General features: G+C 35.5%; 2 protein-coding genes across 4 annotated transcripts in view; one reads left to right on the forward strand and one right to left on the reverse strand.

The window, feature by feature from the left end:
• The window catches only part of SCaMC (Short Calcium-binding Mitochondrial Carrier), a 112,373-nt gene that overhangs the window by 46,563 nt on the left and 39,178 nt on the right, over positions 1 to 26,632 (forward strand). For all 3 annotated transcript variants that reach the window (XM_074178923.1, XM_074178924.1, XM_074178925.1), the window contains one exon: positions 10,832 to 10,943. In XM_074178923.1, the coding sequence (XP_074035024.1) occupies positions 10,832 to 10,943 (112 nt within the window). The remainder of the gene's footprint in view (positions 1 to 10,831; positions 10,944 to 26,632) is intronic.
• On the reverse strand, positions 13,175 to 14,655 carry LOC141483899 (uncharacterized). The gene is made up of 3 exons (XM_074178927.1): positions 14,131 to 14,655; positions 13,850 to 14,071; positions 13,175 to 13,778 (listed from the first exon to the last, which is right to left on the reverse strand). Exons 1-3 carry the CDS (start codon positions 14,386 to 14,388, stop codon positions 13,551 to 13,553), a joined length of 708 nt encoding a protein of 235 aa, XP_074035028.1. The 5' UTR covers positions 14,389 to 14,655; the 3' UTR covers positions 13,175 to 13,550.

Below are 26,632 nucleotides of genomic sequence, written 5' to 3' on the forward strand. Positions count from 1 at the left end.
GAAGGTATCCCTCTACGCCGATGACACGGCTCTCCTCTCATCTTCCATGGGTCGGGAGCTCGGGATCGTCTATATGCAACGTGCATTGGGCGACCTCGAGCGCTGGTACCTCGAGTGGAAGATCCGAGTGAATCCGGATAAAACTCAGGCAATAACCATGGGAAGAACGATAGCTTCTCCGGCCATGAAAGTGAGAATCTCTGGAAAGGAGATTGATTGGCAAGCGCGGGTCAAGTACCTAGGTCTTATTATAGATCGTAGGCTCACCTGGAACCCGCACCTGTTAAGCGTGAAGGCAAAGATCCAGGGTCGGGTGGCAAACCTGTACCCTTTTATCAATAGAAGATCTAAGCTGAGCCTAAAGAACAAAATCACGATCTATAACATGATGTTCAAGTCTGTCATCATGTATGCTTCAGGCGTTTGGGGACAAGCGGCTCCGACTAACATCTCCATCTTGGAGACTTTACAAAATAAAATTTTACGGATGATTGTGAATGCTCCGTGGTTCGTGCGGAATGAAGCCATCCGCAGAGATTTGAAGCTGCCTTCCATTCAGCAGTCCATTCAGTCGAGGAATCGGCGAGTTTTAGATTATGCTGAAACTCACGAAAATCCTTTAGTCAGGGAAGCTATAGATTACGCTGTAGACGACCCCTCCCGATATAGAAGGCCCCGACACTCTGTCGTATGAGGCCCCTATGTCCTCCGTTAACAGATGAATAATATCTTCATCTATCTCACCCCAGCCAGGTAGGGTATAACGCGAAGGGCGGTATGGATGTCTAAGGACTTTCATGCCACCATCAAACATCAGTTGTGACCCATTTGTCTTTCTGACAAACTTCAGTTAAAAGGGGAAGGAGGCCAGGCTTCAACCTGAATAAAATCAAGATGGATTACGTCACATTTTGTCTACGACCCCTCCCGATATAGAAGGCCCCGACACTCTGTCGAATGAGGCCCCTATGTCCTCCGTTAACAGATGAATAATATCTTCATCCATCTCACCCCAGCCAGGTAGGGGTATACCGCGAAGGGCGGTATGGATGTCTGAGAACTTTCATGCCACCATCAAACATCAGTCATGACCCGTTTGTCTTTCTGGCAAATATCAGTTAAAAGGGAAAGGGAGCCAGGCTTCAACCTGAATAAAATCAAGATGGATAACGTCACATTTTGTCTTCAATCGAGGACCGCCTGCCCGGTTCTGACGATGCCCAATAGGCTGAAACAGTTGTCTACCGGTGGCTCTTAAATTGAAATCAATATGGGAATGATCAGAATGGTACTTATCTATTTATCTTTTGATTTTCATGGAATTATTTTCCAGCAGCTTGACTGCATTACCTTTTCTCGATATCATATCATTTCTAGAAAAAATGTGGATGGCATTCCGATGGCATTCCAGGTTAGGTTCCCAAATTTCTGCTACCGCAGTTGTCGGTTGATTGTTCAAACTACAATACTGACATAAAAACTTGACAAGTTGACTTGGGTGTCACACCAATAGGTGGTTCCACTTATGTCTCGTTTGCGTTTACGCAAATAATTTTTCAAATGCAGAGATTCGATTTAGAGATATTAAATAAAACGAAAACGAATTACAACGAATATAAAACTATTTGAATGATAATGAAAATGATAGAAACTTAAAGTAAGTGATACCACTTAATTATACAATGTACTTGAATTTGAATCTCACCGAATTATAAAATGAATGATGAACGTTCATGAACATTTTAGATTATGTACGTATTTTGAAATTAAACTGTTATATGGCACTTTAACGCCTAACAAACAACCTTATATATTATTTAGGAAAGTGCTGTTTTAAAATTTTCCCGATACGTGAGCTTTGAAGAAATAACCATTTTTTTTTGTTAAACTGCATGATAAGTAAAAAACTGTTATAGGTTTTTATTCGTGGGCATTGAAGATTTGTTAGTTTCTATATGTTGTAAAATCAATGACAGGATTTCATTTCCACGGGTGTGGTTCAGTAGTGCATAATTTTTGATTATTAACTCGTCAATTTTTTTTATGCCTTTACACAATCCAAGTCCAAGTTCCGATTCTATGGATTCCCAATACAACTTCATCGTTAGGTAATTTTTTGTTATGCTTTAAATAGTTACCAGCGGCATATTTGAGATAGAAAAAGTAGAATGCTTTCTTTTCTCGCTTCTCTCTTTCATTTGCTCTAAAATCTACGAGAATGCTATTGTGGATGGGTTCTTGTTATTGCCTTTACTGGATTGCACTTTTTAAGTTTTTATAGGCTGTACCGCTTCAGAATCGATGTAGATGCCAACATGAATAATGTTTGACTCCCTGATTGAATATGTTTATTTCAGAGCTCATTTATAGGTAGGTGGTCATTGACATAGATATGGACGCATTTTCTAAAAAAGTCTTGAGCGTAATTGAAGTTATTCTAACGAAAGCTAGTTAAGACGTATTTAGAAAAAATATAGCTATTTGAAATCTGCAAATTTGAGACAAGAATTAATTTTCATTTAAAATCTTTTCGAATCACCTTCACTTTGTGTAATACAGCAAATGACAACTTTCAAATGAAACACCTTTGTGTTTTTACCTACCGCTTTGGCATTATTTATATCTGGTAATGAGACAAGTTTTTTAATTCATAAGTTTCGGTAGTTGTGATCAATTTACTAGCAATATTCATATCACTATTAGATATATTCAATTCAGTATCTCAATGAGTTTCTTCTTTAATGAGTTTTGAGGACTTGAATATTTCTTTGAAATTTTCTTGCAAGGGGTTCAAATAATAGCTTGTCATTATATATAATCAATGGAAAATAGCAATAAATCAAAATTTCTTTTTTAACGAGTTCTCAAGACTTTCTGTATAGGATTTTCTATACTCGAAACTGATGGATTCAATAATACCTAATTATTCAGAAAAAGATTTAGAGAACTGGTAATTTTGTTAATAAAATATAAAAATAGTGTGACTGATAGTCACATCAATTTAGCTCATTAATTCATTTAGTTGAGGCTAACTTTGAGATACATCGAAAATATATGGTTTTTGTTGTTCTAAAGAATGGAATGACACAAAACTCTGGAATCTTCCAGAATAGATACAAATCCTAACCCAACATATGCTTGGCTTCTTCAGAAGGGAGAGGTTAGTTGTTTTTTTTTAATTATTATTCTGGCATCGACTGCTGAGGTCATTAGCCATTTTGAAATATACGATATCTGTTTATATTTTGTTAAAAAGGTCTGTTGCTTTCAGAAAGTTCAAAACATTCCTTATAGTTTTGGTACCAAGGCAAGTTCTGATATTATCCGGTAAGTTATATCGTTGTCGATCGGCTTCATACTGGTGGCATTCTAAGAGAAGGTGTTTAACCGTCATCAAAGTTTGGCAATTTTCGCAGGATGGTTGTCTTTGTCTTCTCAGTATATAAGAGGATGTTAAGTTCGTATGTCCTATCCTAAGTCGTGTTATTATGACTTGTTCTCTTCTCGTTAACCCTTGTGGAAGTCTCATGGCTGCAATATCATTTGATTACTTTCAATTTTGAATCGTTGTTTGTCCATTCGTGTTGCCATGTGTTGAGTATTGAGTTTTTCATGAATTTTTTTGTGTCATTTGGACTCACAGGTATATTCAGATCGACATTATTCTCAGTTGCAGCTCTTGCTGCAGTATCAGCTTTCTCATTACCGTCAATTCCTATATGAGTAGGAACCCAAACAAATACGATAGATTCTCCTTTGGACTGGAGAAAACTCATCAGTGTTAAGATTCTTTAAACCAGCGGATGTTTACTGAAAGAGTTTTCAATTGCTTGAATAGAACTCAGCGAGTCTGTGCAAAGGATGTATGAATGAAAATTACATAAGTCCATGTATAGTAATGCTTGCAGGATTGCATATAGTTCTTCTGTGAAAACACTCGCTTGATTCGGTAAGGTCCAAAAGTGGGTTGATCCCAAACATGCGAAAGCACTTCCAGTTCCTTGCTCAGTCTTCGATCCATCCGTGTACACTATATGGCTATTCGGGTATGTGTCAATTATTCTTTTGAATTCAGCCCTGATCACCGCTGGGTTGATTTCCTCTTTGTTGAATACAGAACAATCTAAGTTGCTTTCAATCGTTTTCATTTCCCACGGGTTAGACTCGCAGAATCCTAGCTTGTATTTATCTGGGAAGCTGGTATCCATTGAGGACAACAGCTCTTTCAGTCGTACACCGGTTGGGCGGGAAATAGTAGGACGTCTTGCGTAAATGGATTCGTCTTCCTCTATAAACATAAATGGAAAATTGGGGTGTGATGATTGGGAACAAATTCTAATCCCGTATGCTGCTAAAAGTTGGTTTCTTCTGTATTTAAGTGGCGGAATCCCTGCTTCACAACACAATGATTTATGCGGACTAGTCCGGTAGGCCCCCAAGGCCAGTCGCAATCCAGTACAGTGGATTGAATCTAACACTCTGAGACTAGAAGAACGAGCTGCACCGTAGTCCATCTCAAACATCACTAGAGTTTTATATAGTTGCACTGCGATGTCTCTATCACATCCCCACCTAATCTTAGATACTGCTCGCACAGGGTTCAAAGCTTTTTTGCATCTTACGGCAAGTCATCGATGTGAGATTTCCAATGAAGTTTTCTGTCTAGAATCAAACCAAGAAATTTGATTGTTTCAACACATTCAATGTACTGGTTTTGTAATTTCAGTTTTGGGTCATTGTAAATATTGCGTAGACGACAGAAGTGGATACACTTAATCTTATTGGTAGAGAATTTGAAACCAAGACGGTTTGCATTATTTTATATTTAATTAGTTGCTATTTTCATCTGAGAAGTCATTATTGTTTTTTACTTTATGCTTATAGAGTTTGTCTCTAATGAGGACCAAATTGATAATCCAGGGGACAAATTTAAGGAAATGGCCAAAGGTATGAATGAGCATTTATTGACTAAACAACCATCTCTGAAACATTTTTTCCATAATTCTATCGACACTTCCTATTCTTTAAGGCGAAGAATTATCTTGTTGATTGCAGGTTCTCGACCTGTCTCCTATGATATGTTCAATTTCTTTTGGAATACCTAGTGTATTCAGTATCTTACAATACTCTTCTGAATTTGAATAAGAAGGTATAACATTTGATCATCAATGGGGGAAAAGGTAAAACTATCATTATGCGCTCCAAAGGTTTTTTGGCCGTGGTCTACAGACAAAACAGAAATTCGAGCTTCCATGCAAATTTTCATATAAAGGGGTGAAGTTATCATAAAATGATCATTGTAAAAGTTTTAGATGTCAATGCATTGAGCTTTTTTGAAATATCCAATATCAGTAAAAGCATGGCGGATCAAAGTTATGTTTTTTTATTATTTTTTTTTGAATAATTTTTAATTTTTTCAATTAATACAGTTCATTGTGTGATTTTCACAATAGCTTCCTCAAGAGTAAGCTATTGTATAACGAAACACGTGTCGCGGTTTTTGTAAAACCCTTTGTAGTGAAAATCGCCAAATAAACTGTATTAATTAGTTTTGATATAGATTTTCATCAAGTATCGGCCATTTCTAGTCAATTAATGAATAATATTTATTGTTTTCCATATTCGAGTTATCTTAGAAAATGACTTTAAAAAAATATACGAATACATAAGGTATTTTTGTGAAAGAAAGGTTTTTATAACACATTTGCTGAAAAATCCCGGGCTTAAGAAAGAAAACGCTTTCATTTTTGTTCTTATTCTTTAACATAATCTCCATAAAGAGCCACACAATATTTCCGCTATAACATTTTAATGCCACTTTTATTGACCGATTGATCATTTGCCTCAAAAAGGCCTCATTTTCAGGAATAACCTCTTCATTCTTACCTGTAACCATTTTTTTGAGATCTGTGATTATCCAGTAGTCGCTGGATGTGGGAGTAATTCGAAGTTCAATTGCCATTGTTGTTTTGTCATTGTTTTTAATTGTGCTTGAAGCTGTTACACCATGAATGAAGCATGGCCTCATATCGAAATAACTTATCACTAAACCCGGATAAATGTAAGGTCATGTCCTATAGTTTGAAAACGAATATCTTGATCTTTGATTATTTATTCAATAGAAAACGTTTCCCTGGTGAGACCAGAAACATTTACTGATCTTGGCGTCACATTTGACACTGCACTATTATTTAATAGGCATATCGATAATGTTGTAACCTCCTCCTGTCGTTTGTACGGATTAATTGCACGTAACAGTAGTGATTTCAAAGAAACTTCGACCTTAAAAACTTTGACCTTAAAAACTTTATACTATGTTTTCATAAGATCAAAGTTAGAATACGCGTAAGTTGTGTGTATAGTGGAGCCCCTTTTATCAATATCACATTGATAGAATAGAAGCAATTCAAAGACGATTTTTAAAACTGCTAAGCCTAAAAACCGATGGCATTTATCCTCCAATAGGAACAACCCACTCTGAATTGCTACAAAAGCATAACTTTTGCAGTCTCGAAAAAAGGCGTGAATATTATAGTGTTGCACTAACCTATAAAATTATCAAAAGCATAGTTGACTGCCCAACATTACTGGAAAAGTTTAATATTTGCGTTCCTAGAATCTGTTCCAGACACCCGAGTACTTTCCATATAAAAACATATCGCACAAATGTTCTGGAGAATTCTCCGATCCGTACCATGTGTAAAGTGACAAATTCTGTTAGCGATAATTAAGATATATTTAGTTGCAAATTGTCAAATATAAAATCCCACTTCCTAAAATAATTGTTTTGTCACCTATAATAAATATAGAATGTGTAGTCTTTATAGTCACTTGTTTGTGATGGATTTATTATACTCTGTTATTTCCTGCTCTGTAATTGGGCTATGTCCTGTAGAATATTGTATTACTAATAAATAAATAAATTGCTTTGTCTTGATGAAACAATATTGATTTCTTTGTCATATGCGGTCGTTTCTGTGCAATTTCGGTCTTCAAACGCTCCAATAACGCTATGTAATATTTACTGTTGATGGTATTTTCCCTCTCAAGATAGTCGATGAATATTACACCACGCATATCCCAAAATACCGAGGCCATAACCTTTCCAGCCGATTGTTGTGCTTTCGGTAGCTTTGGACGAGGTTCACCAGTTGCTCTCCACTCTGATGATGATCGTTTGGATTCCGGAGCGAAGTGATGGATCCATGATTCATCTATTGTCACATATCGACGCAAAAATTTTGGTTTGTTATGTTTAAACATGGTCAAACACCGCTCAGAATCATCTAGACGTTCTCGTTTTAGGTCAACAGTGAGCTCACGCTGCACCTCCTTTGAACAGAGCTCTCTCATAGTTAAATCCTCATGCAATATAAAGTCAACACGTTCTTTTGATATCTTCACAATGTCAGCTACCTCATGGAACTTTACTTTTCGATCATTCAAAACAATTTTGTGGATTTTTTTCATTTTTCTGGTGTTACTGCCTCATTTGAACGTCCACTGCGTTCTGCATCATCGGTGTCTCTACGACCACGTTTGAAGTCAGCAAACCAACGTTTAATTGTTTGTTTCTGATGGAGCGGAGTCTTTATAACACTTTTCAGTGGTATTTTTCCCCATCAAGAAGCAGTATAAAATTAAAACACGAAATTGTTTCTGATCCATTGTTTTGAAAATAACAAAAATAGTGTCACTCTTAGCATAATAACTCACAAACTAATTAACACGTGTAGTCGCTTCTTCACGCGTGTCTTTACGCATAATGCTATTGTACTCGTATAGCGAAACACGTGTTCCGTTTTTGTAAAACTGTTTAGTGAAAATCTCACAATGAAGTGTTTCATGAACTAAGAAAGGTTTTGGCCTTCTGGCTTCCATTTTTGTATAAAGATGAAGAAGTAAAAAGGCAAAACCTTTTCCAAAAACTAATCTCTCCTAAAAAAATGTCATTGTCATTGTGAACGAAAACTCTGTTGAAATGTTTGTTGTGTAATGGAAATGTTTTCAAAATATAATTGTTTCATTATCAAATGATACGTTGACAATTTTTTCTAATATAAATGAAAACTTGATTTTTTTAACGGAACAGTCTATATTTTATTTTACATTTATTTTTCTCGAGGAAAACTCTTTTTTAAAATATGGAGTCGCATGTAACTCACTCTAATCGAGCAGTTCGAGTGGATTCCATGTTGTAATTTTATAGGAACCTGAATCCTACATATTTTGGTGCTGTCGATCCTTGATAAACCTACTCAATTCTTTTGTAGAATTATTTCATTATGAGGGGTTTCAATAATTTTTATGATTCAACTGATATTTTATTTGTCTTATATCAAGAACATTGTTCTCTGAAAATAGCTTGTCACTGGAATATTTTTGAAGAAGGACATAAGATATTTCAGTGACAAGCTATTTTCAGGGACCAATGTTCTTGATACAATACAAATATTTTGTCAACGAATTCTAATGTATATCCGTAAAAATAAAATCAAGTCAACACTCATCGACCACCTTTATGAAACTCGAATGAGAAATAAGAACATAAAAGTTCCAACCTGCGAAAAAACAGCCGGTCAATGCTCAGCAGAATATCTTACACCCAGAATATACAATTTACTGCCAGAAAACCTCAAATGTATCAAATGTTATATCTCTTTTAAATACCATGTAAAAATGTATGAACACTACAGATAGAAAATAACCGTATAAACCTGAAGTTTCTACAATAAACAGTTACACTCCAAATCATCCAAATAAGACATATACCTGACTATGACAACCCACCTACCAAAATAAGACACCAAAACCCCTTCCTTTACTTGACAATAATAACAAAAAAAGCAACGAAAAAAAAAATTCAATATATAATTCTTGGTTCTAATATTAATGATAAATGTATGTATTACTGTTGTATCCTATACTATATAAATTTTATCATATATATCACACACAAGCTTTAAAGCTTCAGTGATGTCTCATGTCTATTTTCAAAGTTGGATAGCTTTCTTCCTTCTGTATTTTTCTATTTTTGAAAATGAACATTTTTTTTTCCAACGTAGTGTGCGCTGGTCAGGCCCTATCCCCCGAAGCCCCGATATATTCGGGAGGGCGCGCCAGCATTATTAAGCAATGACCACTCCCCACACCGTGAGGTAACTGATCATTGGTTCCGAGAATCATGTGCCCTGAGCAAGCGCAGTGAGCCAAGAATGACAGCCTTCTGCATCTGTGCGGCTAAGATTTCTGCCTTAGTGCGGCAAGCCGGTATGATTTTAAGACGCGAAAGTAGAGAGGGCATCATTCCACCAAGGACTCCATCAATCAGAATAACCATCTTGACAGAGTGATCTGGATAGAGTCTGCGGAGTTCGAAGAGAGAATCTCGATGTTTTATCCGTTTTTCCTCCTCTTTTCTGACTATATTTGTCTCGCCAGGAGCTGAAAACTCCACGACAAATATCGGTTTGCTCTGATGGTCGAGAAGGACTACATCAGGCTTATTAGCTTGTATGAGCCTGAGGGTGGGGAACGAATAGTTCCAATAAATTCGGCACTTCTCGTTCCCCACAACGAATTCAATATCCCCCGGAGCGTAGGGTAACACCGGTGTCTCGTCATTACCGCAAGAGTGCCGTAGATGAAAATATAGCACTCATAGGGCCGTTATTATTATTGTTATCATTAGTATTATTTCTTTCATGTTCGTGAAAGGATTGAACACCTGCAACTGTATTCATTTATCTCGAGTTCATTTTACTATGAAATTTCAGTTTCGAAGTTTCATTTGAAATATGTATAGTTGAATGTATGAACTTTTGACGTTTTGTCAGGCATTAACTGCCCAACTTCTAGGTACCCATAGATTACTACATTTTCCAAAAGCACACTTTTACTGAATACCTCATGTAGTGGAGAACATCTCAAAGAAGCTCATTGCAATTATAGCACGAAACATTTTTGACAACTCCACTGCTTCATCTCATAGAATCTTGATGTGACACACTTTCTGTTCATGCCATTTTTGTCAATGTGTCATACAAATAACTTGTGAGTATTTTAGTAGTTGTAGAAGTTTGAAGTTTGACTGTGAAGACAAAAGTTGATCGCCGAATGGCGAACATTACATTACAATGTTTCGTGCACATACGTCGCTGTGGAAACATTTCGTAGTTAAGGAAGAAACAATTTTCTGTTGGATCTATAAGGGCATTACTGCTAGCCAAGAAGAAACAGTACCTAGATGCAATATAAAAAAAAGTTGAACATATAATCATTGTTTTTCGTTTAGTTTCGAAAATAAAAATGAAATGAATTTTCTACTATTCCCTCGACCTCTGTTGTCCTATTTCGTCAAGAGAGAGAACTTTTTCTTCTTGCTTTGAGCAAGATAACGCAATCTTTTGTCTTGCCGGGAGACGATTTTTCAAGACTCGTTCTAGACAAGTTGAGACAGGAGATGAGAATCTTTTGTCTTGGCGGAACACCAATGGAAAAAAATTCGATCATCGATTGAAAATACCTTCCTTAAAGGTAATGTTCGGGAATAAACTATTGAAATGATTTTTGACAGTTTCCAGTTATCCAAATATTCAATTCCATGTTATACATTGCGAGTGGGAATGGTCTCTGATGCTGTTTGAAAATTCAATGACTGGGGACATATTTCTGTTATATTTCACTTATTTAGAGTCGCACTATGTTATATAACATTTTGCACAAGTCATTGTAACTTTATGTTCAATGTTATTTTCGGTATCTACTTCATTTTTAGTTTACTCATTTACTAAGAGAACATTGGGTGAATTAGTTTTTGTATTTGTCTTAGGATGGATCAAGACGGAAGTTTGAACATCAGCTACGATGAATGGAGAGACTTTTTGTTGCTCGCACCTAGCAATAATTTACAAGACCTCATCGGATATTGGAGACATTCTACGGTGAGTTTTTCAATTTTAATGTTTTGACATCAATATTTTTATTTGAAAAATTTAGAACTCCTAAGAGATAAATATTTATATTCATTTCACTAGTATCTCAACATGTGTCCAATCATATTGTGACTGACTGGTCTACTTTTCTTTAGACTCCTCAGAAATTTAGCAAAAATTCTTTATATATTATACGTTTTGTTTGGTCATAATTCTGTTCTCTAAAAAGTCAATTAAACACACTATCGTTCAAGAATAGATACTTCTTTGAGTCTTGTTGAGCATGTGGAGTAGTATGCTAACAGCGCAGGTTTTATTCTGAATTTCAAACGTTTTTATCACCAACATTGATAGGATTGAAGGAATACACACCTATTATATGAATCGTAGGCAAGTTTCTCTATGCCAATTATCGCCGTTATGATTATAGAGGTCAGTTTGATATATTTAATAGTTATAATTTAAAAAAATCTTGATTCATTTCATTTCAAAAATGAAAATTTGAGAAGTTTCCAGTTTATTTTTTCTAATATTTTCACACTGCAATTTTAAAACTTGAAATTGTTCGATATGGCAAATTTTTACATTAAATGAGAGGCATATTTCTTTTATGTATTCGAGATGATCTTGTTGCAAGTAACAAATCCGTTGAATCATTTTCATCTTGATCGTTATCACCGCTGGCTTCTGATTGTATTTTCCTCAAATCGGGATCAGATTTAAAATATTATGCAAATTTTTCCCGTTATCAGAAAATATTTTACCAGGCTTTGAGATATTTCATCGTGGTCCTGCTGCTGGATTGACAGGGAATATCTGCAAGACTACAGCTGCCGAACTGAGTCATGGCCGGTGAGAAGCCCCTCCCCCAAGATGTGCAGTAGATGCGTAGAATTCTGTTATCAGTCTGTTAGATTATTCGAGCCGTAAACATCCAAATTCAGGACCGTATTTACTTAGTGATGGATTTTAATACTTTCTTTGTTATACACCGACCCAAACTTTATGCACCGGCCCACCGGCCATGACTCAGTCTGGTAGCTGTAAACTCTTTACAGTATATAAATTAAAGTGTGGAACGTGTCCTAAAATATATTTTGGTCAAACTGGCAGAACGTTTAGGAATCGAATCCAGGAACATCATATGAGCTATGTAAATAAATAAGTTCAACATATTCAAATCACCTTTTAGAAGAATATTATAATAAATAAATAAATGAATATCTTTAACGAAGAGTTCGAAATTTCATACATAGAAAATAAAGGTTTGAAACTGAATCATTTGGAAGCAATGGAAATTAATAAACTTAAAAATTCAAACATTTTAATGAATCACTAACTGGATTTGAATGGTTCACCATTATTGAACTTGCTTTCTTAAAAAAAAAACGAGGAATTATTATTATTGATATAGAAGTGTATGCTTCAGGTAATCATAATTGAAGAGGTACCTCAGGTATATAAAAGTTGTAGAGATTTAGGTAATTTGATGGCGGCAGTCTCAATTGTACTTACTTGTGGTATTGTATTGGTTCCTCAAATCATTGAGGAACACCCTGTATATATTATCAAGTTCCCGTTACTGAATATGTCGCCATACGACAAAATATGTCCGTCTTTTTCCGATGCAAGAGTAAGGGAAGTGAATGATTCGATCGTATGTTACATATTCCATTTCTGTTTTGAAAATTCGCCCCCTGGTGGTGATATTGAGGATTTTGGAAAAATGTGAGCACGATGCATTGGTGTGCACAAATACGTCAGTAGACATGACACAGATTTCAAATGGTGGTTGTAAACAAGCCTAATCAGTATAAACTATGTTTTTCAGAATTTAAAATTTGGTAAATAATCAATATAAAAAGTATTTGATAACCCTAATATGTTAAAAAGTTCATCCCAATAAGCAAACACGGATTGAACATTGTTCACAAGTTGAAAGTACCTAATCTATTTTTTTTATTCTACACTCGGGGTTCATTTTAATGTGTTCTGATCACAGACTAAATATTTTTGAATCTATCATCGATTGAATAATAAATAATATTTTATTTCTGACCGGGATATTATAAGCTTATATCGTCATAGTTACGCTATCAATAAAGAGGGTCATAACTCCCTTGGGACATTATAGATTTTATAATTCCCTCTACCTTTCACAAGTAAAAGTAAATAGAAATGAAAACTGAACCATATTTTATTTATTCACGTCATTACAAATAATAAATGTACAATTTTGAAATGTTCTCTGAAAATTACTTTCGCCACTGGAAACAATTTCTTCTTTTGTATGGCTGGAGCTTCTGTTCACTACAGTCGAGGTACCTGCCTCTTCTGATGACAGAGTAGACAACATAAGCGCCGTTTTATTTCTCAATTCGATGCTATCCTCCAAATACCCCTCCGCCACCGTGGAACTTTTCCAACCTCCGTGTCTTTTTAAGTTAGTCATAGTTGCTCCTGCATTGGCTAGAGCAGTAGCAGAAGTGCGACGAAGGCAATGTCCCGTATAGGAAGATGAGTTTGGCAATCCTAAATACATTGCGATTTTGCTGGGGATTTTCCCAAACCTGTTTTTTCCAGTTGGCTGAGATGTACATTTATTTTGTCGGAAGCTCAAAAAAATCGTTCAATACCTTTAGGACGCAAAGACATATAAAGTCTTAATAAAGGCAAAGCGGAGAACTCTTTTTCATCCACAACTGTAAATTTCTTCGATACACCAGTTTTACTTTCCGGTACGTTCACTACCATAACGGAATCCCGGTCCTCTATATCCGATATCTTCATATTCAAAAGTTCCTGACTTCTGCATCCTCCAAAATAACCCATAATCAAAACAACCTATGAACAACCTATAAACAACCTATAAAGGAAATAAATACACACAAAAAGGAAAATAAGAAAAAAATTACCTTATGCAATAAATGAATATCATTAGGAGCGTCCTTTAGGAATCTGATAACATCTTTAGGAGATAAAACAGCAGACTTTTTCGGCTTATAACTCTTACTCTTCCGTTTCAAAAAAGCCTGTAGTTCATTGAACTTGGTGATATCTCGTTTCTCATGTATAGTCACCATCGATTTTAGCATTGACCATTTAGTCCATAAAGAATTCGGACTATACGTTTCTGACTGAAACGAATAAACACAATTACTACCAAATCTACCGAAAAACATAGAAAATTCCTTACCAGTTCTTGAAAATATGCCAGAAATACAGTTTCAGTGACATCTTTTGGCATAACATTTTTCCGTGTCAGCCAGTCCAGATATATCTTGTATTCTTTTTGGTATACGGCTTCACTTTTCGATGGAATTAATGATTCTCTTGCTTGTTCAGCTTTTTTCAAAATATCCTCCATTATATTTGGGGTAGAAAACACGTTTTCACCGCAAACACAGCTTGATAACAAAGTTCTGTTTATAAACAAGTAACATAGCAACAACATAGCAACAAGAAAACTCTACTATAATCAACGGTACCTGATTCAAATATACCGGGAAGGTAATGAATTGGTACATTTTTCCGTTTCAAAAATGAACAAAATTTTATTGAAATCGGTCAGAAATAAAATTATCTATGTACCACGGGAATTAATGAGCCTTAATAACCTCAGGCAATTGCTGTCCCTCGGGCCAGAGGCCCTCGGGACGCAAACTTTGCCATCGGTAATTAAGGCCCTCCTAATTCCCTTGATACATAAATAACTATTGCTTATATATTTGGCATAATATTAGGTTGTTTTGAAAGTTTTGTCCGTTTTAGTGTCATGTGTTTTTGTAGCTCTATATTTCAATAAATACTTATTCTGCCTTGTCGTAGTAAATACTGATCGATAGAGAATTTTGAACTCTATACATTGAAGCTGTTAATTTTTCTCTCCAAATTTTGTACTCTACGTTGAAGCTGTTATTTTTTAAAATTTTGTACTCTATACATTGAAGCTGTTAATTTTTTCCAAATTTTGTGCTCTATAGGGGAGACCGTGGATGGTTGACTAATTTTTAGTTCAAATGTTTCGATTTTCATTGTTATACTGTTTATTTTTCTGAAAAGCAATTTCATTGATAGTGACACTATTAAGCTTTGGAACAAAATGACAATTAACTCGCTACCAATTACAATGTAGTGTATAAAAGCTCGATTTTATAGGGGAATATATATGGGAAAAACGAGTCAACCTACCCCATGCCTGGGGTAAGTTGACTTGTCACTAGAGGTAAGTTGACCTAAGTAGTAATTAGTACCAAATTAATGAAGAAATAGGAATAAAAAAAACCATTAAACGCTGCCTAACCTTTATTATCATTTACAAATCAAATCATAATGATATTAAATCAGTTTTCTAAATCGAAGGTGCAATTTCTACATTCATGAAATAGTATGTTTCTTGAATTGAAGGGGTTATACTTTTAGGAGTGATTAATTTTTGGAAAAGAAAGTTTTTGGCTTTCTACTACTCCATCTTGATACAAAAAACAAGGACGAGGGAATCTTCCAAGGAAAGGAAGGAAGTAATCAATTTCAAAATAAGTAACTCTATACATGGATGTGGAGATCATGCAAAGAAGTAACTTTCTGACACAAACTAAAAGAAAGTCCTCCTGAAACAGCTACTTTCACATAAACATTGAATTACACGAAAGAAAAAAATTCTTTCGAAACAAATACTTCTATATGAACACTGAATTATACAGAAGATACTTTTATCTACTCAGTTTGTATTTCAAACATTCGTTGTGGAATAAAAATCAGATATCATTCACATGAGTTCTACTTTAAACGAATGGTAATAAATTGTACTCACATGGAACACTGTCACCCTCACTGGTATACACCGATGTTTCGCCTTAAGACACTTGCCCCAAGGCTCTTCAGTACCAAATTGGATAACATTATAGAAAATACACACAGTTATCCAATTTGGTACTGAAGAGCCTTGGGGCAAGTGTCTTAAGGCGAAACATCGGTGTATACCAGTGAGGGTGACAGTGTTCCATGTGAGTACAATTCATTACCATTCGTTTAAAGTAGAACTCATGTGAATGATATCTGATTTTTATTCCACAACGAATGTTTGAAATACAAACTGAGTAGAGAAAAATATCTTCTGTATAATTCAGAATCCATATAGAAGTATTTGTTTCGAAAAAATTTTTTTCTTTCGTGTAATTCAATGTTTATATGAAAGTAGCTGTTTAAGGAGGACTTTCTTTCAGTTTGTGTCAGAAAGTTACTTCTTTGCATGATCTACACATCCATGTATAGAGTTACTTATTTTGAAATTGATTACTTCCTTCCTTTCCTTGGAAGATTACCTCGTCCTTGTTTTTTGTATCAAGATGGAGTAGTAGAAAGCCAAAAACTTTCTTTTCCAAAAAGTATGTTTCTTGTGCTCTATACATTGAAGCTGTTAATTTTTTCCAAATTTCGTGCTCTATAGGGGAGACCGGGGATGGTTGACCAATTTTTAGTTCAAATGTTTCGATTTTCATTGTTATACTGTTTATTTTTCTGAAAAGCAATCCCATTGATAGTGACACTATGGAACAAAATGACAATTGTTTCCAAATTTCGTGCTCCATACTGAATTTTAATTTTTTGTTCCCTTTCAGCTGATTACTTACCATATGATGGTAATTTTTTTCTACGAATTCAAATTGAACCAAAGCACTTCCGAAACAGCCCGAAAAATTGACCAGGCATATTGCCAAAAGCCTGGTTAATGAATTAATGAACGCATTGTTCGAAGTTGGTTCGCGAATTTTGCAAGGTTTCAGCCTCAAAGATGAGCCTCGAAGTGGTCGTCTTATAGTATTCCAGCATGAGAATTTGAGGACCGTGGTGGAGACTAACCCATCACAAATGGTGTGTGGAATGACGGAAAAACTGGGCGTCAGCTCCCATGCATTTTTTATTTTTAACTTATTGGAGGGGTCAAAAAGCTCTAAAAGTGGGTGTCCCACGATTTGAACCTTCGACAGAAATTGTCCTTTTTGCTTCTGCGCAACCAAAACGATCGTCACTTTTGATGAAAAGTGGATGATCCTCTACGACAGGGGTCTCCAAACTTTGAAGCGTTCGGGCCATAATGATTTTTTCAGTTTGTTCCAAGGGCCAATTTCTGCCCTTAACTATATTTCTAGACTAGTTAAGTTTTCTTTGTCATCATTTCTGTCGTTAAGTTTTACCTTGCAAGTAAATAAAACCGAGTAATTATCATTCTGTGTTTTCTTCTTCAACTTATCACAGCAATAGTAACAACGATTAGGTAATCATTGGCTGTCGCGGGCCAGATTGATGACAGTAAATCATTGGCTGTCGCCGGATTGATGACACTGGCGGGCCGGATTTGGCCCGCCAGTGTTACGTTGGCAAAAGTGTACTGATTCGCTCATTTCGATCAAATTGAATGAGTTTTTTTTCAAGGACAAAACACAAGCACTGCAGGAAAATGCTTAAGGTGCTCTCGGAGCGGTGCCTGTGTGAAAGTGCGACTCACATTGGATTTGAATCGCTGGAGATCAAACCCATTTGGAAAAACGTTGTCAGGAAGTTTATTCCACATAAACGCAGTTCTTTGGATGAAAGAGTTCTTAAACAGTGAAGTTCGGGGTGTAATGAGTACAACCCCGAAACGATGAGCAGCCACAGTTCGTCGCGTATTTCTGATATGTACCGCTCTTGGTGGGATCAAATGAGCCGAGTCACTTGAATACTTGCCGTGAAAGTATCTATAGAAGAGAGACAACCTTTCGTCGATGTTCCAGGCTATAAATTTATCTATCTATCTATCGAGGTTGCACGTGATGTTTGCGTCTCCAATTAGGCGGATGGTTCTTTTCTGGATGGAATCCAGCATTTTCAGGGTATGTTTGAGGGCAGAACTCCTTACATGAGAACAATACTCCAAAAAAGGTCTGATCTGAGCTTTATAAAGCATCATAAGTTGCTGAGGTTCGTACAGTTTTCTGGTTCTGAACAGTGTTTCAAGCTTTTGAGAAGCAGCCTCTGCAATTCCAGCGACATGATTGTGCCAAGACATATTGGTGTCCCCCAACAAACTTATCGAAGCATACAGCGGAGTTATCTGACCTGACATCATTATATCCGGTTCGGAGATATGTATCTTCTTGGAGAAAACCGATGCCTGGGTTTTTGTAGCATTGAATGGAACCTGGTTACTTTCACTCCAATTCTAAATCACTTCTAGATCGTCAATAAGATATGCTGCCGGTGAAGATGTGCTTTCGTAGCCGATGTCCTGGAAACCAAATGGAATGACGAAATAAGTGTGCTGTCGTCAGCAAAGAAATATATTGGATTCTTGTTTTTTTTTTCAATACGTCGTTGATATACAATATAAAGAGGGTTGGAGACAATATGGATCTCTATGGGGATCACGAGCGTTAATGGTGAAAGCATTCGAGAGATATCCATAGACGGCCACTTGCAGGGAACGTTCTTTAAGGAAGCTGAAGAGTCTTTTTTTAAAATGATTCGACAAGCCATAGCATCGAAGTTTGGCCAGCAAACCCCTCATGCCACACCCGGTCAAAGGCCTTAGAAATATCAAGTGCAACAGTTCTTGATTCTCCATGTTTTTCGATTGCGTTATTCCAAATATGGGTGACATATGATAGAAGGTCGCCTGTTGATCTTTGTTTCCAAAAGCCATATTGATTATTGCTCAAGATGTTGAAGCCTTCCAAATATTTGAGGATATGGTGGTTTACAGCTTCCTCCATGATTTTTCTTCCCTTTTTTGGAAATAGGTTGAATGTGAGCAATCTTTCAACAAGAACGAAAAACCCCTTTCTTAAAAGACAGGTCGAAAAGTCTGCAAAATACTGGTGCGAGTTCATTTGCGCACTTTTTGAGTACGATGACGGGCACTTCGTCAGTATTCGCGGTATTACAGTTTAAAATAGACTCATAAAAACAGGCAAAACTTTCGAAACAGCCTAATCTAATATATAAAAATGGATGTTTGTTGGTTGGTTGGTTGGTAAGTGATAAACTTCTACATCGCTCAACCGATCGTGATGAAACTTGACATGTATAAGTAATTTTTCATAGAGAAGGTTTTGAGGCTATCTTTTTTTTTGTAACTCGCCACTAGATGGCGCTGTAGAACAATTTTTTTAAAAGCACTATTCTATAACGCTGCGCACGCCTAAGTCCGTTGATTCTGATTCTGTCAAAACATTGGAACAGCAGCGATACAGCAATATAGTACTAGTATTCGTATAAAGCAGGGTTTGAACTCGTTATTTCATATTTTCGATAAAATCATCATTAATTATCATATTCAATTTTAATGCGTTGGAGTTGTTCTGCATTTTATAAATAATGATTGAATTGTGGTACAAATAATGTTAATCACAAAATAAAGATTATTTCACACACACAGATCGAATAATAATTGAAACGGGTATATTTTTGTGACAGATAAAATTTTGTTGAAGAAAGGTTTTGCTTTTATTCTCCTCCATCTTCATACATCTACACATCCTTGTAAAGAGTTTAATTTGAAAAGTATTGCATTCTTTCTTTTTTGTAGGATTCCTACATTTTTTTGTATATAGATGGATCAGTAGAAAGCCGAAACCTTTCTTTTCCAAATATGAACTGATAATATATCAATATGAAGTAAACATTATAGAAGACCCTTTAAGCAGTAAAAGAAAGTATCCTGGTGAAAGACTCAACCTCAATGCTGATATGATTGCCCACTGGATGAATAGAAGGGATTTTTAATAAAATTCATCAAATGATTTTTGAAAATTCCAGATAAAATTTTTTTATCGGAATCGATTTTTGGGACCATATTTGCATTTTCAATTACGATTAATTTGTATAATATTTGACATTTCGTCCATTTCTAAGAAAACTTTTTTGTAAAGTTCCTCAATTCGAATATACTTGAACTCAATGGGTGTTGACCTTGAAAAGTTGTTATTTATTGAGTTTGTAAAAATTAATACTGTTCCACAATCCTAGGGTTTGTTAGTATTTTTTTCAACAATTTTGCTTACTACCTGACACAAATATTTCGAAACAATCTAATTTGCCTTTTTTATCAAAATATTGCACACAAAGTTAAAAAACCCTACCAGTATAGCTTTATTAACATTTCGATTTTTGCTTCAGACGAAGCATTGGAAGAACGAAATGAATTAATCTGATTGCTACATTTATTGCCATTCTATTTAAGGGTGCATAGTTAATAGCACAACACAACAAAGTTTTTGTTTCGGGGTTGAAATTAGATGATTTTAATGTATTTCCACGTGTTAAAACCGAAAGTGACCATAAAAATTATATATTAGCTCTTGTTTTCAAGATATAGTATCATTTTATTATATATATGTATATTGAGTTTTCAACAAATGAAATATTTCATCACCAACAGTTGGTACACATGTTTGTTTACATAACACCCCTTTCATCAGCTGTTCTTAAGTAGTAAACATAACCTATGTGAGTTTGTCAATTGTACGCACGTGGTTGCTATTGAAATTATCGTGTGAAGTTGATTTTTAAATTAATTTAAGTGCTGATCTGAAATGCCTCGAAAGTGTGTGAATTCTGTCGATAGCTTTTGCTAAGACAGCCTATGAACATTATTTTGGTGTGAAAGTTGGGGACCAAGATAAATCATGGGCTCCTCATATATGTTGTAATTCTTGTTCCGTCATATTGCGAGAGTGGCTGAAAAATAAAAACCGGGCAATGGCTTTTGCAGTACCTATGGTTTGGCGTGAGCCTACCAATCATACAGACGACTGTTATTTCTGCTTAACTCCTCCCATTAAGCAAGGTTTATCTATGAAGAAAAGAGGAACGGTTAAATACCCTAATCTCCCATCTGCTCTTCGGCCTGTACCACACTCAGACAATTTGCCAGTCCCTTCTCCACCCCAAAACTATGAAATTTTAGAGTAAGGTGATGAAGACTGTTTAGAAGGAGCAACCCATCCTTCTACATCCTATGACCCTGATTTTGAGGTAAGCGATAGGTCTAGTGATCCGCACAGAATTAGTCAAGCAGAGTTGAGTGACCTTATAAGAGATCTTCGCTTGTCTAAGGAAAAGGCTGAGCTGTTAGGGTCAAGACTACAACAGTGGAATCTTCTAAAACATGATGTGAAAATATCACATTAGGTATTAGGTAACAAAAGAGATGATAACTTCACAGCATTGGTTAAAGAGCTTCTTCAAGCTTACCACCAACTTGGATGCAACATGTCTTTAAAAATTCATTTTCTTCACTCTCATCTTAATTTCTTCCCACAAAACTGTGGAGCTGTGAGTGACGAACATGGAGAAAGATTCCATCAAGACATTGCCTTAATGGAACAGAGATATCAGGGCCGTTGGAATGGAGCAATGCTTGCAGACTACTGCTGGTCTGTGTGTAGAGATGCTCCAGAAGTGTTTTATAAAAGACAAGCTAAACGACAGCGATCTTACAATGAATCGGATGGACTTAATTGAAATTTGGTGGTACAAACTTCTTTTATTTGTCAAAACACTAAGAATAATGTTTTTTTTTTATTAATTTTGTACTTAAAATATTCTAAAAGAAACATAACAATATTGTTTTATGTACTTTCACTTTTCACGTATAGTATAACTACTCTTTAAGATTAAGTACTGTGTATCTCAAAAACCAGAGCTAATAAAAATTTTTCATCGTTATTTTCGTTATTATCACCCCAAAATTAGTAGAAATTGACTAATTTAGTGTAGGAAACATTCAAAAAATATTTTTTTGTTGTGTTGTGTAGTTAGTGTTAGTTTGCATAGAATATTCCATTATACATACCTGGTTTGTCTAACTGGGACCTTCAGAGAAATTTGGTACAATATGCAGAGGTAATCATTCATGAAGAAAACAATAACTGTAGTAGCGCCTGACTCACGACTGGATGGTGGTGAGTTGATCCCAACCTCGACCAGATATTTTTCTCGAGAGAATTTATCAAGTTGGAGTTGGGATGATTCTGCAACGTTACATGGCTGACGGACTGCGAATAGCCATGATGCTCCTCAGGTGGCTCGGGGAGTTATTAACATTGACTACCTAGGGCACGAGGCTAATGACCAATGTAGTCAATGCCGATGACACCAGAAAAAAATAGCTGTATTAATGCTTGCTTCAAGGGTTGTAAATTCGAATTCTGCAGTATCTAATCTTATTGATATTCCCCCAATGTCTGGTCCATTTTCAGGCTACCCATTGCAAAAACTTTTTTGAATTCTTCAGAGAACTTTTAATAATAATAATAATAATAATAATAATAATAAATCGGCTTTATTGATAATACAAAAAAAACAATACAAAGATATATTTGAAAATGAAAATAGTTTACAGGAGATTCTGGTACTCCTTGGCGAAGTCTAGCTCAAAGCTACTCTAACTCAACCAACAAGCACCACTCCATAATGCACGCAAACATACAAAAATAAAAGCAATTAACAGTGATGGTACCACGAAATGAGAACCGTAAATAAAATAATAATTTGTGATTACCTTCTAAAGATAGTTGATAAATAATTTAATTGAATTGATCTGTTGTCTAAAAAGTAAAAGTTGACATTACTGACTATCATAGATATAATTTTTATATTTGTATTTTTTATATTTATATTTGTATTTGTATATTTTTATTCGCTTGATAGGTGAATAAGTGAATCAAGTAGATATGCCATTAGAGCAGTGATCTAACCAAAGACCAGTTATTTTTTGTTGTTTGAACGAATAATTCTCTTGATAAGTGCACGAGCACCAAAATTTTTACTGATTGAGAAATTGTATTGATGTGGGGTTAAAATATAAGTTTGGGGTCAAGAATAACATTTAAATAACACACTCCATACATTCGTTTGATAGGAGTGTTATGAAAAAATATTGATATGTGACCACTGAATTTGTTTTTGAGAAGGTTTTGAGACAGTATTTGTTTATATTTGAACCAACCCCGACAACTTTCCGCCCATCGTGAAATAGAAAAAGTTCTGTTTGCAGTTCGTATGCATCATTCTCATTCTACTACCTGGGCTGAAAAATCCCGGGCCTAACACATAGATGGTGCTAGTCTTTTTGCATTCACCGCTTTTTCAGTTAGTACTGACCTTCAAAAGAAAGCTGTTGAAATTTCATGATATTCTACTCAAAAGTTTGTGAGTTATTGTGTTAATATCACTGGTCTACAGTGGTTTTGTTGCCCTAGATATAAGATTGATTTTGGGTGTATTTATACTCACAATTCATGAAATTATCAATGGTTTTGTAAGATTTGCTCTCGTTTTCTTTTAAATATTTATTTTCATTTCACATTACAAAAATTCGAAAACAAGAAACAAAATAACAGAGATATTTTTAATCTCAGTTTTATTTTGAAAAAAATATGATACTTTGAAGTAAATTGAGAGGGAAATTGTTATATTTCCATGAAACGCCTTTTAAGAGCTTTTCTTTTATAATTTTTCAGAGGACAATCTCTTTTTAAAGACCAGCAGTAATCGGCCATCATGTGACAATCCCATCGACCCTGATATCTTTCTTCCATTACTTTTAGATCCTGGTGGAACCGCTCTCCCTGCTCCTCACTATAATTTCCTAAATTATCTGGAAATTTATCCAAATGGTTGCGAAGATAGTGTAACTTGATACTCAAATTTGCTCCTAGAATCTGAAAGTTTGTCAGCATATTTTGTACAATTTCTTCATAATTTGGTGCTTTATGGTTACCTAGGAAATTTTCGACTACCAACACAAAACTTTCCCAAGCTTCACTTTCCGGAACAGTCATAACTTTAATAAAATCAGTGTCTTTCATCAATTGCCGTATTTGAGGACCATCAAATATTCCACCTTTCAACTTTTCCATACTAAGTTTTGAAAATTTTCTACAAATATATTCAAAACAATCTCCTTCCTTGTTCAAAGCTTTTACGAATTGCTTTATCATTCCTAACTTAATATGCAATGGTGGAAGTATAATTTTGTCTCTGCTCACCAACGGCTCTCTTATTACATTAGCTTTACCGACAGTTAAAGAATTTCTTTCAGGCCAAACATCTTGTACCCAATGACGTTGCTTTGCTCTACTGTTCCACATACAAATGAAGCAAGGGTATTTCGTGTATCCACTTTGTTGACCAAGTAAAAAATTAACCATTTTTAAATCCACACAGATCGACCATTGATGCTCCGAGTAATTGATTTTTTCTAAAACTAATTTGACATTTTCATATTCTTCTTTGAGTTTTGTAGAATGGGCAATTGGAATTGATGCAAATTCATTTCCATTATGCAGTAAGACGCATTTTAAACTTCTTTTACAGCTATCAATAAAAAGACGCCACTCAGTAGGTTTGTATTCTTTCAAACCCATGTCCAGAAGCAGCTTCGCAATATTATTACAGTATACCAATCCTTCATTTTCATCAAAAAATTGTAATAGCTCACTTTCTCGCGTTCTGTACGTTGTAATTGTTCCAATAAATTTTTTTCTTTCAATCTTGAAGCTAACAGTTCTGATCCTTGTTTTGATAAATTTAGATCACGTATTAAATCACTGAGTTCATTTTGAGAAAACAACTTTGGCGTAGATGTTTCACCTTCCCATTCACTTCCACTGGTACACTGATTCGATTTCTGTGAATTTGGCAACATCATTGTTTCTGAGGGCATGCGAATCACTTTTGAAACATAAATAGGCCGAGGGAGATTTTCACTGCGTAAAATAGGACATTTTGTAGACTAAGTCTGGATATCTCCACGTTTGATTTCGATTAAAACCTTTAGCATCTACTACGCAAAAGTAAGGCCGGCTGCAAGTTGAGACGCAGGTCCGTGAGGTGACGCAGGGTGAGTCACGTTGAATTTCTGCGAACCATACAAATGATAGGAACCCTGCAAGTTCTGACGCAGGGTGACGTGACGCAGTTTTCACGATCCATGACCCTGCGTTACGCAGTCCTCCTTTCGCAGAAGTGAAATGGAGGAAAAATTAATAGAGGCAGTTAGAAATCGTCGCGTTTTGTACGACACTAGCGATGAGGACTATTTGCGAACAAAATTAATAAGTTCAATATGGGAGGAAGTGGCAAAGGAAAGCGATATGAAGCTACCAGAAATAATCGATTCAACCTCCTCATCATTTTCTGACTCAGATTCAGAGCTGATATCAATTGAAAGTTCATAAACCAAATCCATTTAAAAATCGAAAGGCAAGAGACACGTCACCTAAGAACTGTAGGCTCAAACTGCGTTTCAACTTGCGGGGGTCCACCCACCCGCAGTTTTTTCTCACCGTGACTCACCATGCGTCACCTCACGACCTGCGTCTCAACTTGCAGCCGGCTTAACAATCATCGAAATGATTCTTAGGCTCCATCCAGATCATAGGAATACCAAAGTCTAATCCAGAACGTTCTCCTTTTTTCCACAACCGCAAAGACTCAACGCAAGACTTACAAACTGTATTAGGAACCCATGATTTATCTAATTTGTCCATATTAAAACCGAAATATTCAGCATAAGTTTCCTTAACAAATTCTGTGATATTTCTTTTTTGTTTTTTTGATATATAAATACCACAAATATAACAGAATAAATCACTACTATATTTGCACTTCCTTCGTGACAAACTCATGTTTAAAAAGACATGATAAATATATTAGAACGGACACTCAACAATTGAAACAAAATATTAACATATAACAACTTATCCAGATTTCCGTGTTAGTACTTCAATATTATTAAATAACTGAGTTCTCAGCTGTTTTGCAGAGCAAGGAGCCCGAGAAGTGGGAATCACGTGATGTTTGTACGCGCAAAGAAGTTGCGCAGAAGCCTAATCATGACTGAGAAAATAATTAGAAGTTATCAAATTTTGATCTGTGTTCTCCGGCCTTTGGAATATTCTGAATGTGTTTTCGTCTACCAATACCTTAATGTTCTAATCAAACCGTATTTTTCAATTAACAGACTTGTGATGCATTGACGTCACTTATTTACTGCCTGGTGTAAATTTCATAAATTATCAAACTAGGAAATTGGATATTTACAAATTTTCAAAGGTGACTCCAACAGAGTTCAGGAATGTGAGAAAAAGATTGATTTATGTCACATGATGTGGTTTCTATTAACATCCCGAGTCGAACAAAACTATACTTTCTGACTCCGTCCACGAAGTGGACGGAGGCGACAGTAATGCAGCAGTTGTCGAGCTTGAAAGTTTATAAACAGGCGACTTTCCACATGAGAATACTACGACCCACTATTAATTTCTGGTAGAAAACTCATTGTTTTTTACTAGCTTGTTAAAATCAACAAAATAGTTTCTACCAAAATATTGGCATTTTCAACATTACGAAGAGTTTTCGGCAAAATTGTAATGAAAATGTCTGTTCAACTCTTTGGGATCAAAAAAAATCTATAAATTTTCCGATATGTTCAGTTCTACTCCATTTTGTAGAATTTTCCTGAAAAATGCCTATTTTATTCACTTCACCAAAGAAGTGTAAAGTAACAAAAATGGATTATATGGAAATTTACTATGTTTTCCATCTTTCGATCAGGAAATATAATTTTTTTTTCATTTACCACCAACATTTTCTATTTGCTGTTTTGGACAATCGCCACCATTCTTTCAGAAAATTAAAAAATTCCGCAC

Source organism: Leptinotarsa decemlineata, unplaced genomic scaffold (assembly GCF_025532065.1).
Source record: "Leptinotarsa decemlineata unplaced genomic scaffold, Ldec_3_MD MMD2_tig00004307_RagTag_RagTag, whole genome shotgun sequence".
Taxonomy (NCBI): domain Eukaryota; kingdom Metazoa; phylum Arthropoda; class Insecta; order Coleoptera; family Chrysomelidae; genus Leptinotarsa; species Leptinotarsa decemlineata.

Coding starts and splice junctions, on each gene's coding strand:
- LOC141483899 (XM_074178927.1), bottom strand. CDS start 14,388: ATGTTGTTGCTATGTTACTTGTTTATAAACAGAACTTTGTTATCAAGC. Junction 14,072..14,130: donor TGGCATATTTTCAAGAACTG/GTAAGGAATTTT, acceptor TATTCGTTTCAG/TCAGAAACGTATAGTCCGAA. Junction 13,779..13,849: donor ATATTCATTTATTGCATAAG/GTAATTTTTTTC, acceptor GGTTGTTCATAG/GTTGTTTTGATTATGGGTTA.